Here is a 15,642-nt window from a genome sequence, read left to right as displayed (position 1 = left end):
CTGGTCCCCAGAATTTTGTAAAAGCATATTATTCAAGGTGACAGAGGAAAACATTTTATGTATGTATTATTTTTGTTTAATTTAAACAGTGCACAATTTGGTTTGGTTTATTTTTGGGGCTCCTCCTAGCAGTGTTTGGGAGAGACTGCTCATTGCTGATGACCTGAAATCTTGGCTGATTGAGCTATCTCTCTGAACCACCAATGATCTATTTAAGTTATGTGAACAGACCTTTGCACTTTGAGTATTAGAATTATGTGCAGAGTAAAAATTTTTAGCAATCCGTTTGGACTGAGAAATATGAAGGATGAGGTAGGGGTCGAGCGGTGGCTCAAGTGGTAAGGCATCTGCCTTGCCCATGCTAGCCTAGAACAGATCATGATTCTATTCCTGGGTGTCCCATATGGTCCCCCAAGCCAGGAGTGATTTCTGAATGCATAACCAGGAGTAACCCCTGAACATTGCTGGGTGTGGCCCCAAAACAAAACAAAACAGAAAAACAACAAAAAAAGCAAACGAGATAGATGGCAGGATGAGAAAATAGGCAACTAACTATTCTCACAAATCAGAGTGGTGGGTCATCTAAGAGTACCCAGAGTTTTCACTATAAGCATTCCAAGAATTGCAATCACTGATACAAACACAAATTTTCTTTTTTTCTTTTTTTCAGATTTTGGGTCACACCAGGCGTTCAGGGGTTACTCTGGCACTGTGCTCAGAAACCACTCCTGATAGGCACGGGGGCCATACAGGATGCCAGGATTCAAACCATTGTCCATCCTGAATAGGATTTGTGCAAGGCAAACATCTTACCTCTGTGCTATTTCTCCAGCCCCTAAACACAAATTTTCTCCATGAGTTTGCTAGTAAACCACTGTAAAGTCTTCTCACGCCGTAATTCCACCCTGGAGATACGAGTCTGGAGAAGGGGTTGTCCAAACCAAGCTGAGGAGGTAAAAATGTTTGAATCCCCTATTTCAAGCCTCTTCTTCTACCCCGATCTCCCGATACATAAATAGGCCTAATGGGGAAACCACTTCCTGGTAGAAACCACTGCATTTGTTAAGTACTGAGATGACACCTGGGAAGGGGAGTGAACAAAAGACTCAAGGAACTAGTTCTGCCTAGGTAGACTTTTGACATGTCTAACAAGGAAGCAGGGAAAAATCTCTATTTGGGGTGAAAATTTGATTGATTGATTGATTGATTGATTAATCAATTGATTGATTGGTTTTTGGGCCACACCTAGCTGGACTCAGGGGACACTCTTTTTTTTTTTTTTTTTTTTTAGATTTTTGGTTTTTGGGCCACACCGGGCATGCTCAGGGGTTACTCCTGGCTGTCTGCTCAGAAATAGCTCCTGGCAGGCACGGGGGACCATATGGGACACCGGGATTTGAACCAACCACCTTTGGTCCTGGATCGGCTGCTTGCAAGGCAAACGCCGCTGTGCTATCTCTCTGGGCCCTTTTTTTTTTTTTTTCTTTTCTTTTTTTTTAGAGGGGACACTCCTGGCTCTGCACTCAGAAATAGCCCTTGGCAGGCTGGGGGACCATATGGGATACCAGGAGTCAATCTAGGTCCCTCCCTGGTTGGTCTCATGCAAGGTAAACACCCTACTGCTGTGCTATCTCTTGGCCCCTGGGTGAAAACATGTTCTAAACAAATGCATACAAAGAAACCGGGGATGATCTTTGTTTTGGGTGAAACCAAGAGGTAAACAAACACAAAGAAACCAGGGGTGATCTTTGTTTTGGGTGGAACCAAGTTGTAAACAAACATAAAGAAACCAGGGGTGATCTTTGTTTTGGGTGAAACCAAGTGGTAAACAAACAGATACAAAGTAACCAGGGATGATCTTTGTTTTGGGTGAAACAAGTTTTTATGTTGGTCTTTTTTGTTTTTTGTTTTTTGAGGTTTTATTTTTTGTTTTCGTTTTTTTTTTGTTTTTTTTTGGTTTTGGGGTCACACAAGCTACACTCAGAGATTACTCCTGGCTCTGTGCTCAGAAATTGCTCCTGAAAGATTCTGGAGACCATTTGGGGTGACAGGATTCGAATCTGGATCTGTCCTGGATCAGCTGTATGTAAAGCAGATGCCCTAATGCTGTGCTATTTATTACTCTGGTCCCCAAGTTTTAAGTGGTAAACCAACACACCACCCCAGTGGGTGGCATTAGTCTATGATTTTAGAAAAGCTAAAAATATGGGCTACTCATAAGCATCTAATAGAATATTGACTCATAAATACTCATAAAGACCAGAGCCATTTTAATTTAATAAGTGAATTAGCATACTCGGAAAAGCCCACATGTGGAAAGGGGGATTTGATACAGATGTAGAAAGAGTGGTTTGAAAATGGCTAGGAAAAGTAAATGAAATATTGGATATGGATGATAACCAAAAGAATCCTGATTTAGTTATCCAAAGAAAAGAATTACTGAGGAGCATGGAAGATGAAAGGGCTGGAACCTGTGTTTTCCCTGTAGGAGATAAAGGCTGAGTTTAGACCTGAGCACCACTAAAAGTGACAAGCTGCAACACTGCACTGGGAGTCCCTCTGAACTACTTAGGTATGACCCAAAAGAAAACCAAGACCACTGGGACAGCTTTCCCAACTCTGGAGGCTACCTAGGCATCTGAATGCCTGAAGAACTTACCCAAAGGCAGCCCTAGAGTGGACCAATGGGAGAAAAGACTTGGATTGAGAACTCAAATAATCAGAGTGATTAAAATTATGAATTGGGGGGGGGGACATACATAGGAAAATAAGAGAATTTTTGAACAATAAAATTAGCAGTAATCATTCATACTTTCACAGAGCGTTAGACTGAAAAAGTTTAACTGAAGTTGAATTAATTTTACTCTTGTATCAGATAGTGTTAAAATACCATCCCTGGGGCCTGAGAGATATAGTCCAGGGATTAAGGCAGTTGCCTTGGTTGGTTCTGATCCTGCTTTGATATTTGTCTGACACCACATATAGTCCTCTGAGCACTGCCAGGAGTGAGGCCTAAGTTCAAAGCCAGAAAGAAGCCACGATGAGACGTAGAATAAAGCAAAACAAAACCAAACCACTGTACTCATACAAACTTCTTATCAAGAAATGGTTTCCGGGGCCGGCGCTGTGGCACTAAAGGTAAGGTGTCCGCCTTGCCAGCGCTATCCTAGGATGAACCGTGGTTCGATTCCCCGGCATCCCATATGGTCCCCCAAACCAGGAGCGACTTCTGAGCGCATAGCCAGGATTAACCCCTGAGCGTCACTGGGTGTGGCCCAAAAACCAAAAATAAATAAATAAATAAATGGTTTCCACCATTTTATGAGCACTACAATGGAATGGTAGCAGCTGGTAAATTTATGAATTTATGAATAAAGATAATCAAATATTGGAAAAAATATTTGAACCTCCTATTTCAGCCTTTTCTAACATGTTATTCCCAGCTACATAAATAGAAATGTAAATTTATAATTAAGCCACTTTCAAAGCCACATTGTGCAAAAAAAAAAAAAAAAGGTAAATTGAAGCATCACATGTTAAAAAGTTCTAGATATTTTTAAACCAGGCAGGGTCAGGATTGAGATAGCATGGAGGTAGGGCGTTTGCCTTTTATGCAGAAGGATGGTGGTTCGAATCCCAGCATCCCATAAGGTCCCCCGTGCCTGCTAGGGGCGATTTCTGAGCGTAGAGCCAGGAGTAACCCCTGAGTGCTGCTGGGTGTGACAAAAAATAAAAAATAAATAAATAGGGGCCGGTGAGGTGGCACTAGAGGTAAGGTGTCTGCCTTACAAGCACTAGCCAAGGAAGGACCACGGTTTGATCTCCCAGCATCCCATATGGACCTCCCAAGCCAGGGGCCATTTCTGAGCGCTTAGCCAGGAGTAACCCCTGAGCATCAAACGGTGTGGCCGAAAAACCAAAAATAAATAAATAAATAAATAAATAAATAAATAAATAAATAAAAATGGAGTGGATGACAAAAAGCAGAAGCATTTTGTTGGAGTCACAAGACTTTTAGAAAAGCACATACTGAATTTGTCTTCTTTTCCCCTAAATTCTGATAGCTTTTTCAGCCTGAAAAAAGAGAGGTCTCAGGAGATTATTGTTAAGGATTAAAGCACTTGTTTTGCAGATGGCTGACTCCATACTTCATAGGTTTCCTTGACACTACCAAGAATGAACCTTGAGAATGGAACCAGGTATAGCGCCTGAGCATTATGGATATAGCCCAACTTAAAATAAAGGACCTAAAGGGGCTGAGAGATAGCAGGGAGGTAGGGCATTTGCCTTACATGCAGAAAGATGGTGTCTGAAATCCTGGCATTCCATATCGTCCCCCGAGCCTACCAGGAGCGATTTCTCTTTTTTGTTTTGTTTTTGTGTTTGGGCCACACCCAGCGGTGCTCAGGGGTTACTCCTGGCTGTCTGCTCAGAAATAGCTCCTGGCAGGCACGGGGGACCATATGGGACACAGGGATTCGAACCAACCACCTTTAGTCTTGGATCGGCTGCTTGCAAGGCAAATGCCACTGTGCTATCTCTCCAGGCCCCAGGAGTGATTTCTGAGCGTAGAACCAGGAGTAATCCCTGAGCACTGCCGGATGTGACCAAAAAACAGGAACCTTAGGCTTAGGTTGGCAGAACAGGAGGAATATGCTTCAGAGAAGCTGCCCACTAAGGAACTTACTGATCACTCAGGAGCCCATGATCTGCAACCCACCTTTACTTAAACTGAGCTTTCCTGTTCTCTCTCTCTCTCTCTCTCTCTCTCTCTCTCTCTCTCTCTCTCTCTCTCTCTCTCTCTCTCTCTCTTTCTCTCTCTCTCTTAATATAAAATCACCTTATTATGATACAGATCAGGGTTATACTAGGATGAGTCCATCACCCAACTTGGGAATTTATGATTAGTAAAGCTCCTTGGACCCCTTACAGTGGGAACAGAAAAGTGAAGTGTCAAATAATCGAGTTAAAGAAGCCCTAACCTGGTGATGGAGAGTCTAGGATAGAGTAGTCACACTGCAGTGGCCAACCCTGGTTTAATCCCCAGCACTCCAGATGGTCCCCCTAAATTTGCCTTGAGTAATCTCTGAGTATAGACAGCCAGGAGTAAGTCCTGAGCACTATCAGGTGTGGCCCCCAAATCAAAATAAGTAAATAAGGTAATCTAACTAGATACACCATTATTTTAATATCTATTTTCCCCTCCTTCTTTCCCTCCCTCCCTCCTCCTCAGTTCTTATACCCAAATAGCAACAAGGTACAGAGTATCTCATATAAGTGACAGATTTCACCTCACCTAAACAGATTCCTGATCAGAAATGTATGCACTAAAGATGAAGACAGCATAGGGATATAATCAGATCTTTGTACACTGGAGGCAACCAGGTGATCATGAATCTAGATGACAGAGATAGAAGATAAATGGATAGATAGATAGAGACAGATAGAAGAATAGATAGAGTCAGAGATACAGAGATAGAGCTAGATAAAGAGAGAGGTGATACAAATAGGAAAATAATTCAAATCACTAAGGACTGCCAAGACTAATTCTCGTATGCAGAGCCTGGAGTAACCTCTGAATATCACAATATGTGGCCCAAAAACTAAAACAAAGTTAATTTGAATGTTGTCAAAGGAAAGCCAGTTTTTTTATTTTCCTTTTATAATCTCATTCCTTGCTCTTTTGATGGTCTCATAATCTCACAGATTTTTCTACCAGTCTCTGGGCGGGGCCTTGGATTTCTGTCTTGTTTAGTGACTCAGTTTTTTCAAGTTCATGCTTTGTATTTCAAAGGTACGTGGTCTTCGTGCCTTTTGACTTCTTCAGGTCTAGATAATGTCTTAAGTTTTATTATTTTCCAAAAGTACACTACCCCTCCCTATCTAACTGCAACAAACTCATGCCTTAAATACCTTGAATCCACCTGGTCCTCACCATAATCCTCCAATATAAGATTATGAAATGAGGGGCCGGGTGGTGGCGCTAAAGGTAAGGTGCCTGCCTTGCCTGCGCTAGCCTTGGATGGACCGAGGTTCGATCCCCCAGTGTCCCATATGGTCCCCCAAGCCAGGAGCAACTTCTGAGCACATAGCCAGGAGTAACCCCTGAGCATTACCGGGTGTGGCCCAAAAATCAAAAAAAAAAAAAGATTATGAAATGAAGAGAAAAAAATAGAGAGAAATTATCAGAAATTAAAAGGAGGTGCCTTAGCAGTGGCGCAAGCAATAAGGCATCTATCTACCTTGCCTCGGTTCAATCACCCAGTATCCCATTTGGTCCCTCAAGCTAGGAGCAATCTCTGAGCACATAGCCCCTGAGCATCACCAGGTGTGACCCAAAAACAAACAAACAAACAAAATAAAAAGATTTCTTTTTCAATTTAAAGCAACATCCTAAAAGAATGCTGTCATAGAGACCCTGGGTTATTCTAAGGTAGAGGCATTATGTTAGACAGACTGAAATCTGAACCAATCTCTATTCATTCATTTCTATGCTCTCTTACCCAGTTTGTGTCTTATGGGCTGGTTCAAACTCAAAGCAAAGTGTGGCTTCTTAGTTTTCTATTTTGAGGGTTGTGTTAGAGTAACTAAAATTAGAGCTGAATTATAGTGATAAGTTATTTTGATACTTTACACCCAGATTCAAAATGACCATGATTTGAAAGCAGTTTCTAAATCTGTTTGTCTATAATCCCTATATAAGAATGTCAAGGTAAGATAAAGCTAAATTTATATACCATAACTATACCAGCCATCACTCATATCTCAAATAGAGTAGCCCTTTGTGATACTATGTAGGCTGTCTAATTAAAATTACAAGTAGCCAGAGCATAGCACAGCAGGTAGGATGTTTCCCTTGCACATGGCTTTCCTGGGTTTGATCACTTGCATCCCATATGGTCCCAGAGCCTGCCAGGAATTATTTCTTTCTTTTCTTTTTTTTTATTGGTGTTTTGTTGTTTGTTTGTTCATTTGTTTGGGGCCACACTAGGTGGTGCTCAGGGGTTACTCCTGGCTCTATGCTGAGAAATTGCTCCTGGCAGGCTGGGGGACCATATGCTATGCCAAAGATCAAAACTGGGTCTGTCCAATGTTAGCTGCATGTAAGGCAAACACCCTACCTCTGCGATCTCTCTGGCCCCCAGGAGGGATTTCTGTGTTTGTTTTTGTTTTGGGGCCACACCCGGTGACACTCAAGGGTTATTTCTGGCTATGTGCTCAGAAATCGTTCCTGGCTTGGGGGACCATATGGGACGCTGGCGGATTGAACTGTTGTCTTTCCAAGGTCAGATGCTTGCAAGGCCAATGCCCTATTGCTGCACCACTGCTCTGGACCCCAGGAATGATTTATTTTTCTTTCTTCCTTTCTTTTCCTTCCTTCCTTCCTTCCTTCCTTCCTTCCTTCCTTCCTTCCTTCCTTCCTTCCTTCCTTCCTTCCTTCCTTCCTTCCTTCCTTCCTTCCTTCCTTCCTTCCTTCCTCCCTCCCTCCCTCCCTCCCTCCCTCCCTCCCTTCCTCCCTCCCTCCCTCCCTCCCTTTCTTCTTTCCTCCCTCCCTCCCTCCCTCCCTTTCTTCTTTCCTCCCTCCCTCCCTTCCTCCCTCCCTCCCTCCCTCTGTCTTTCATTCTTTTTTTGTTTTGGGGGTCATACCTGGCAGCCCTCAGGGGTTACTTCTGGCTCTACACTCAGAAATTGCTCTTGGAGGGGGGCTGGAGAGATAGCATGGAGGTGAGGCGTTTGACTTTCATGCAGGAGGTCATCGGTTTGAATCCCGGTGCCCCATATGGTCCCCTGTGCCTGCCAGGAGCAATTTCTGAGCCTGGAGCCAGGAATAACCCTGAGCACTGCCGGGTGTGACCCAAAAACTAAAAAAAAAAAAAAAGAAAGAAAGAAATTGCTCTTGGCAGGCTCGCCATGGGATTATATGGGATGTCGGGATTTGAACCACAGTCCTTCCGTATGCAAAGCAAATGCTCTACCTCCATGCTATCTCTCCGGCCCCCCCCAGCTCCCAGAGTGATTTCTGAATGCAGAGACAGGAGTTAACCCTGAGCACTGCCAAGCGTGACCCCAAAATCAATAACAACTAACTAACTAACTAACTGAAATCCTTACAGACAGTGATGGAAATTATACATAATCAAGCCCTAAAGGATAGGTAAATGTTTGTTTCTTTTTCTTTTCTTTTCTTTTCTTTTTTTGGTTTTTGGGTCACACCCAGCAGTGCTCAGGGGTTACTCCTGGCTCTACGCTTGGAAATCGCTCCTGGCAGGCTCGGGGGACCATATGGGATGCCGGGACTCGAACCACCAACCTTTTGTACACAAGGCAAACACCCCACCTCTCCATGCTATCTCTCCAGCCCCTTGATGTTTGTTTTTTTTTTCTTAGAAAATTTATTTTATAAGATTGTTAGTTATAGGATTTCACATATATAATATTCAACACCACAAGGATGGGTAGAAATTATGTAGGTAAACAAAGGGAAAGAAGAGTATTCCAGTCAGAGGAAACACTTTGGGATATTACAAAAACAAATACAGTTAGTTTGAAGAATTCTACAAGATCCTTCCCATGAGAAAGGACAGAAAATTGTTAAAGAATCCCAAAAGATGGGGCCGGGCGGTGGCGCTAAAGGTAAGGTGCCTGCCTTGCCTGCACTAGCCTTGGACGGACCTCGGTTCGATCCCCCGGTGTCCCATATGGTCCCCCAAGCCAGGAGCAACTTCTGAGCGCATAGCCAGGAGTAACTCCTGAGCGTTACTGGGTGTGGCCCAAAAAACAAACAAAAAAAAAGAATCCCAAAAGATAAGCAGAGGTCCTGAGTGTCAGGATAAGAAACTATGACTTTGGATTTAAAGCAATACCACAATGGGTAGCCTGGCATGCAGCTAGCTTGGGGATGTATTCCAGGCATTTCATATGGTCCCCAGAGCCTTCCAGAAGTAATGTCTAAATGAAGAACCAGGAGTAATTCCAAGCACTGCCAGGTGTGGCCCCAAAACCCTAAAAAAAAAAAAAAAAAAAAAAAAAAAAGCTTCAGGGCCAGAGAGATAGCATGGTGGTAGGGCATTTGCCTTGCATGCAGAAAGATGGTGGTTTGATTTCGGGTATTCCATATGGTCCCCAAGCCTGCCAGGAGTCATTTCTGAGCAGAGTCAGGAGTAACCCCTGAGTGCAGCTGGATGGGACCCCACCCCCAAAAAGAGCAAAAACAAAAATACAGAACAAAACAAAAAAGCTTCAAGCAAGATAAGACCCATTACACAGTTGAAGGAAGAAGATACTTTAAAAAGATTACTCTAAGGTATCAGAGTGATAACACAGTGGTAGGGTATTTGCCTTGCAGGCTGCTAATTCAGGATTAAATTGGATCCCAGCATGGTCCCCCAACCCTGCCAGAAGTGATTTCTGAAAACAGAGCCAGAGTAACTCCTTACTCTGGAGAGCCACTGGGTGTGGCCTCCAAACTAAAAGTTAAAAAAAAAAAGTGCTCTTAAGATATACCTTAAAAGGAAAAAATATATATACCTTAAAAGGGACAATTTTTTGTTTTGTTTTGTTTGTGTTTGGGCCACACCTGTTGACACAGGGGTTACTCCTGGCTATGCACTGAGCAATCGCTGCAGTCTTGGGGGGACCATACAGGATGTCAGGTGATCAAATTGCGGTCCATTCTAGGCTAGTGCTTGCTAGGCAGGCAGACGCCTTACCTCTAGTGCCACTGATCCAGACCCAAAAGGGATAATTTTAAGGGAGGAAAGTTAGATTCTAAGAGTTTCCTTATGTAAAGAATCATTTGTCTGAACCAGAGCAGTAGTGCATTTAACTTGCACACAGCCAAACCTGGACAGATCCAGGTTCTAGTCTCAGTATCCTATATGGTCCCCTGAGCCTGCCAGGAATATCCCCTGAGCTCTGCAGGGTGTGGCCCAAACACGGGATAAAAAGGAATCATTTGTTTGAAAGAGATAGAGGCATATACAGAGATACTGTTGGATGGTTTTAAGGAGGAGGAGGAGTATGCATTTTGAAAGAACCATCTAGGTGAAGCTTAAACAGGTATAAATAAAGCCATACCGGGAACACAGAGATGTAGACTTAAGGCACATACAGTCTCCACCATGGCCTTGAATTGCTTCATCTGTCAACACTGCAACCAGCCCCTAAAGTGGAACCAGTCTTCCACTCTCCTGGAGACACCAAACGACAACAGCGCTAAAGAACCTGAGAAGAATTTGACCTCAGCTGAATGTGAACCAGAAGCCAAGAAGGAAAGCTCCGACTCTTCTAATGATTCAGATATTGGAGACCTACAGAATGGAGCTCTCTCCAGTGATGAAAGGCTGTCCAATGACAAGCCAGACCGCTTCATCCTGCTTGGGCATCTTGACTCTGTGAGAACTCTTAATAGCATCCAGAAAATGACTGTGGATGTTTTTGATATTCTCTATGGTAAAAATGATATAGACCATCCTCTTTGTGAGGACTGTACTGACAAACTTTTGGAGATGCTGGACACCCAGCTCACCATCACAGAATCTGAGATTAAGGAATACAAAGAACATCTGGAGAATGGAGAGAGTATTCCAGAGGATGAGAGGAAGGCACTGCAGAAAGAGCTGAAGGGGTTGGAGCTGGAAGAAAAAAGACTAACACAAGATCTTCAGCAAGTGGAGAAAACCCAAGAAAAAGCAGCAGCTGATCTTGAGGTTGCTCAGGCTGAGACTAAGATGCTGGAAGAGCAAGAAAAACTTTTCCAGAATGACTACAGTCAATTACAGTGGCAGAAACTGGAACTGCAGGATGAGTTGAGGAGTTTAGAGAATCAACTAGGATATACCAAGAATCAAGAAACCCAACTGGAGAAAATTAACATCTTCAGCACCACCTTTGAAATATGTAGTGATGACCATTTGGGCATCATCAATCATCTCAGGTTGGGTACGCTTCCTTCTGTTCCTGTGAGTTGGAGCGAGATCAATGCAGCCTGGGGACAGACAGCCTTGCTACTTCTTGCCCTATCCAAGACAATTGGATTGGAGTTTAAGAGGTATGAACTTGTGCCCTGTGGAGATCATTCCTATCTGAAGTCTTTAACCCAGGACACCACTTATCTGCCATTGTTTTATGGCAGTAAGAAGAATATTTGGTTGTACTACAAGTTTGACAAGGCAATGATGGCTTTTTTGGACTGCATGCAGCAGTTCCAAAATGAAGCCAAGAAAGGTGATTTGGGCCTCCACTTGCCCTATAGGATTCATGTGAAGGAAGGCTTGATGGAAGATCCTGCAGGTGGTGGCAAATTCTATTCCATCAGAACCTACATGAACACAAAAGAACAGTGGACAAAGGCACTAAAGCTCATGCTTACAAATTTTAAGTGGAGTCTTACTTGGGCTTCGTTAAAGTATTGTCAAAAATAGCCTTTCTAGAATGATCTCTCTGGTATGTATCACTTAAAGATACATAGCAAGGTAGCAACAAAGGCCACGTTATATGATTCATGCAATAGATGCGGGGATAGTTGGAAGAGGGATAGTGATGATGGTATAGTATTGGAATTGTGTGTGTGATAAACTATTAATAGCATTGTAAGCTATAGAATCTCAATACATTTTTTAAAAATAGTCTCTGATTTGAGAGTTGCTCATTTGGCCTTATTTATTTATTTATTTTTGCTTTTTGGGTTACACCTGGCAGTGCTCAGGGGTTACTCCTGGCTCTATGCTCAAAAACGCTCCTGGCAGGCTCAGGGGACCACATGGGATGCAGGGATTCGAACCACCGACCTTCTGCATACAAGGCAAACTCCTTTCTTCATACTATCTCTCCGGCCCCTATTTTTTTTTTGTTTGTTTGTTTTATTTATTGATTTTTTGGGGGGTCACACCCGGCAGTGCTCAGGGGTTACTCCTGTTTCTTATGCTCAGAAATGCTCCTGGCAGGCTCAGGGGACCATATGGGATGCGGGGATTCGAACCACCGTCCTTCTGCATATATGCAATGCTAACTCCCTACCTCCATGCTATCCCTTCAGCCCCTGAAATAATTTATTTGTGAAAATACTATTTTACAATAGTAGATAATTTATAAAGCAGATAATAGATAATTTTGAAACAGAAACATGTGGCATGCTTATAGGGAACCTTGAGGTTTTTATGGTAATTCAAGAGAAATATATGATTTTACTTATATAGAAGTATAAATGCTTACGGGGCTGGAGAAGTGGCACAACGGTTTTGGGCGTTGCTTTGCAGGCAGCTGACCTCGGAGGGACTGTGGTTTGATCCTCCCGAGTCCCATATGGTCCCCCAAGCCAGGGGTGATTTCTAAGTGCATAGCCAGGAGTAACCCCTGAGCGTCACCGAGTGTGGCCCCAAAACAAAAACAAACAAACGAAAAAAAGAGGTCGGAGCTTTCGGGCGGAGGGAGAAGCGGCGGCTTACCCGGCAGCGGTAGGGGCGGCGCAGCTTCTTCCATACTCTCCGGCGCGGTGCCCAAGAGGAAGGCGACCTGGGCCGGCGGGGCGGCCAGGGGGGAACCCAAGAGATCGGCCCGGATGTCCGCTAAACCTGCTCCTGCCCAAAACGAGGCAAAGCCCAAAAAGGCTGCAGGGAAGGGTAAATCTTCTTACAAAATGGTGCAAGCGAAAGGGAAAAGGGAGGCCAAGCTGGAGGCTGCGGCTGAGCGGGAACCGAAAGAAGACTTACCTGCGAGAACGGAGAAACCAAGGGCCGGCAGAGTCCCGACTCCGACGCAGCAGGAGAGAAAGAGGACAAGTTCGAATGACACCATGTCCGCACGCGCCCGCCACCCGTCTCGCTTCTTGTAATATTTTTATCAACTGTTTTGTAGATGTAATTTTTTTAAATAGCTCTAGAAATATTCTTAAGAAGGAGGGTGTCGGGGTCGGAGAGATAGCACAGAAGAAGAGCGTTTGCTTTGCAAGCGGCCGACCCAGGCAGGACCTATTGTGTTCAAATCCCGGCATCCCATTTGGTCCCCCATGCCCCTGCCAGGAGCGAATTTTCTTTTCTTTCCTTTCTCTCTTTCTCTCTCTCTCTCTCTCTTTTTTTTTTTTTTTTTTTTTTGAGGCACGGACGGAGTTCGAATCTTTCTCTTTCTCTCTCTTTCTCTCTTTTTCTCTTTCTTTTTCTCTTTCTTTCTTTTTCTCTTTCTTTCTTTTTCTTTTTCTCTTTCTTTCTTTCTTTCTTTCTTTCTTTCTTTCTTTCTTTCTTTCTTTCTTTCTTTCTTTCTTTCTTTCTTTCTTTCTTTCTTTCTTTCTTTCTTTCTTTCTTTCTTTCTTTCTTTCTTTCTTCCTTTCTTCTCTTCCTTTCTTCCTCCCTCCTTCCCTCTCTCCCTCCCTCCCTCCCTCCCTCCCTCCCTCCCTCCCTCCCTCCCTTCCTTCCTTTCTTCCTTCCTTCCTTCCTTTCTTCTTTCTTTCTTTTTGTTTTTGTTTTTGTTTTTTTTGTATTTTGGGTCACACCGGCAGCACTCAGGGGTTACTCCTGGCTATGTGCTCAGAAATAAGTCCTGTTTTGGGGGACCATATGGGATGCTAGGGGATCGAACCACGGTCTGTCCTAGGTCAGCCGCATGCCAGGCAAATGCCCTACCACTGTGCCACTGCTCTGACCCCCTTAAGCTTTATAATTCTACATATAAGTGACATCATATATTTCTCTTGAATCAGCATAATAAACCTCAAGGTTCCCTATAGAACATGCTATATTCTTCAGTTTTATGAATTATCTATTATCTGCTTTAGACATTATCTAATATTGTAAAATACTATTTTCACAAATTAAAAATTTAAGGCCAAATGAGCAACTCTCAAATCAGAGGTTATTTAAAAAAATTTTTTGTCACACCCAGCAGCTCTTAAGGGTTACTCCTGGCTCTATGCTCAGAAATCGCTCTTGTCATATTCAGAGGACCATATGTGATGCTGGGATTCAAACTACCATCCTTCTGCATGCAAGGCAAATGCTATACCTCCATGCTATCTCTCCAGCCTCAATTTAAAATTTTTATATTGATATTTTATAACTTACAATACTATTAATAATAGTTTATCACATGCACAATTCCAATACTACACCATCAGCACTACCCCCCCCCCCCTTTTTTATGGCTTTGCGGCCACACCTGGCAGTGCTTGGAGTTACTCCTGGTTCTTCATTTAGACATTACTCCTGGAGGCTCTGGGGATGATATGGAATGCCTGGGATACATACCCAGGCTGGCTGTATACAAGGCAAATGGCCTACCCATTGCGGTATTGCTGTAAATCCAGTCATAGTTTCTTATCCTGACACTCAGGACCTCTGCTTATCTTTTGGGGATACTTTAACAATTTTCTGCCCTTTCTCATGGGAAGGATCTTGTAGAATTTTTCACACAAGCTGTATTTATTTTTGTAGTATCCCAAAGTGTTTCCTCTAACTGGAATAATCTTCTTTCCCTTTCTTTACTTACATAATTTCTACCCATCCTTGTGGTGTTGGAATATTATATATGTGAAATCCTATAACTAATAATATTATAAAATAAGTTTCCTAAAGAAAAAACCAAACATCTACCTATGATTATATATAATTTCCATCACTGTAAGAATTTTATTTATTAAGTTAGTTATTTGTTATTGGTTTTGGGGTCATACTCAGCAGTGCTCAGGGATAACTCCTGGCTCTGCACTCAGAAATCACTCTGGGGGGTGGGGTAGCAGAGAAATAACATGGAGGTAGAACATTTTCTTTGCATGCAGAAGGACAGTGGTTTGAATCCTGACATCCCATATCGTCCCCTGTGCCTGCCAGGGGCGATTTCTGAGCATAGAGCCAGGAGAAACCCCTGAGCAAGAGGGAGGGAGGGAGTGAGGGAGGGAGGGAGGAAGAGAGGAAGGGAGGAAGGGAGGGAGGAAGGAAGGAAATAAATAAATACATCACTCCTGGGGTCCAGAGCAGTGGCACAGCAATAGGGCATTTGCCTTGCAAGCATCTGACCTAGGAAAGAGCGGTTCGATCCCCCAGCGTCCCATATCCTCCAAGGCAGGAGTGATTTCTGAGCACGTAGCCAGGAGTAACCTCTGAGTGTCACCAGGTGTGGCCCCAAAACAAAAACAAACACAGAAATCCCTCCTGGGGGCCAGAGAGATCGCAGAGGTAGGGTGTTTGCCTTACATGCAGCTAACATTGGACAGACCCAGTTTTGATCTTTGGCATAGCATATGGTCCCCCAGCCTGCCAGGAGCAATTTCTCAGCATAGAGCCAGGAGTAACCCCTGAGTACCACCTTGTGTGGCCCCAAACAAACAAACAAGCAGCAAAACACCACCACCAACAAAAAGAAATAATTCCTGGCAGGCTCAGGGACCATATGGGATGCCAGTGATCAAACCCAGGTCAGCCATGTGCAAGAAAAACACCCACCTGCTGTGCTATCACGCTGGCTACTTGTAATGATTTTAGTTAGACAGCCTAGTATCACAAAGGGCTACACTATTTGAGATATGAGTGATGACTGGTATGGTTTTGGTATATAAATTTAGCTTTATCTTAGCTTGTCATTCTTATATAGGAATTATAGACTAATAGATTTAGAAACAGCTTTCAAAATCATGGTCATTTTGAACCTGGGTGT

At 43.4% G+C, this 15,642-nt stretch overlaps 1 protein-coding gene across 1 annotated transcript; it reads left to right on the top strand.

Moving 5' to 3' along the window:
• The first annotated feature begins 10,121 nt into the window (after window positions 1–10,121).
• BECN2 (beclin 2) lies at window positions 10,122–12,803 on the top strand. Its single transcript, XM_049777563.1, is given in 3 exon segments — window positions 10,122–11,407; window positions 12,409–12,710; window positions 12,713–12,803. Coding segments are annotated over 3 exon segments (1,665 nt in total). The 3' UTR covers window positions 12,790–12,803.
• The last annotated feature ends 2,839 nt before the right edge of the window (window positions 12,804–15,642 follow it).

Source organism: Suncus etruscus, chromosome 7 (genome assembly GCF_024139225.1).
Source record: "Suncus etruscus isolate mSunEtr1 chromosome 7, mSunEtr1.pri.cur, whole genome shotgun sequence".
Classification (NCBI taxonomy): Eukaryota; Metazoa; Chordata; class Mammalia; order Eulipotyphla; family Soricidae; genus Suncus; species Suncus etruscus.
The sequence above is the reverse complement of the archived record's forward strand: the minus strand, read 5'-3'. Positions and strand labels throughout refer to the sequence as shown.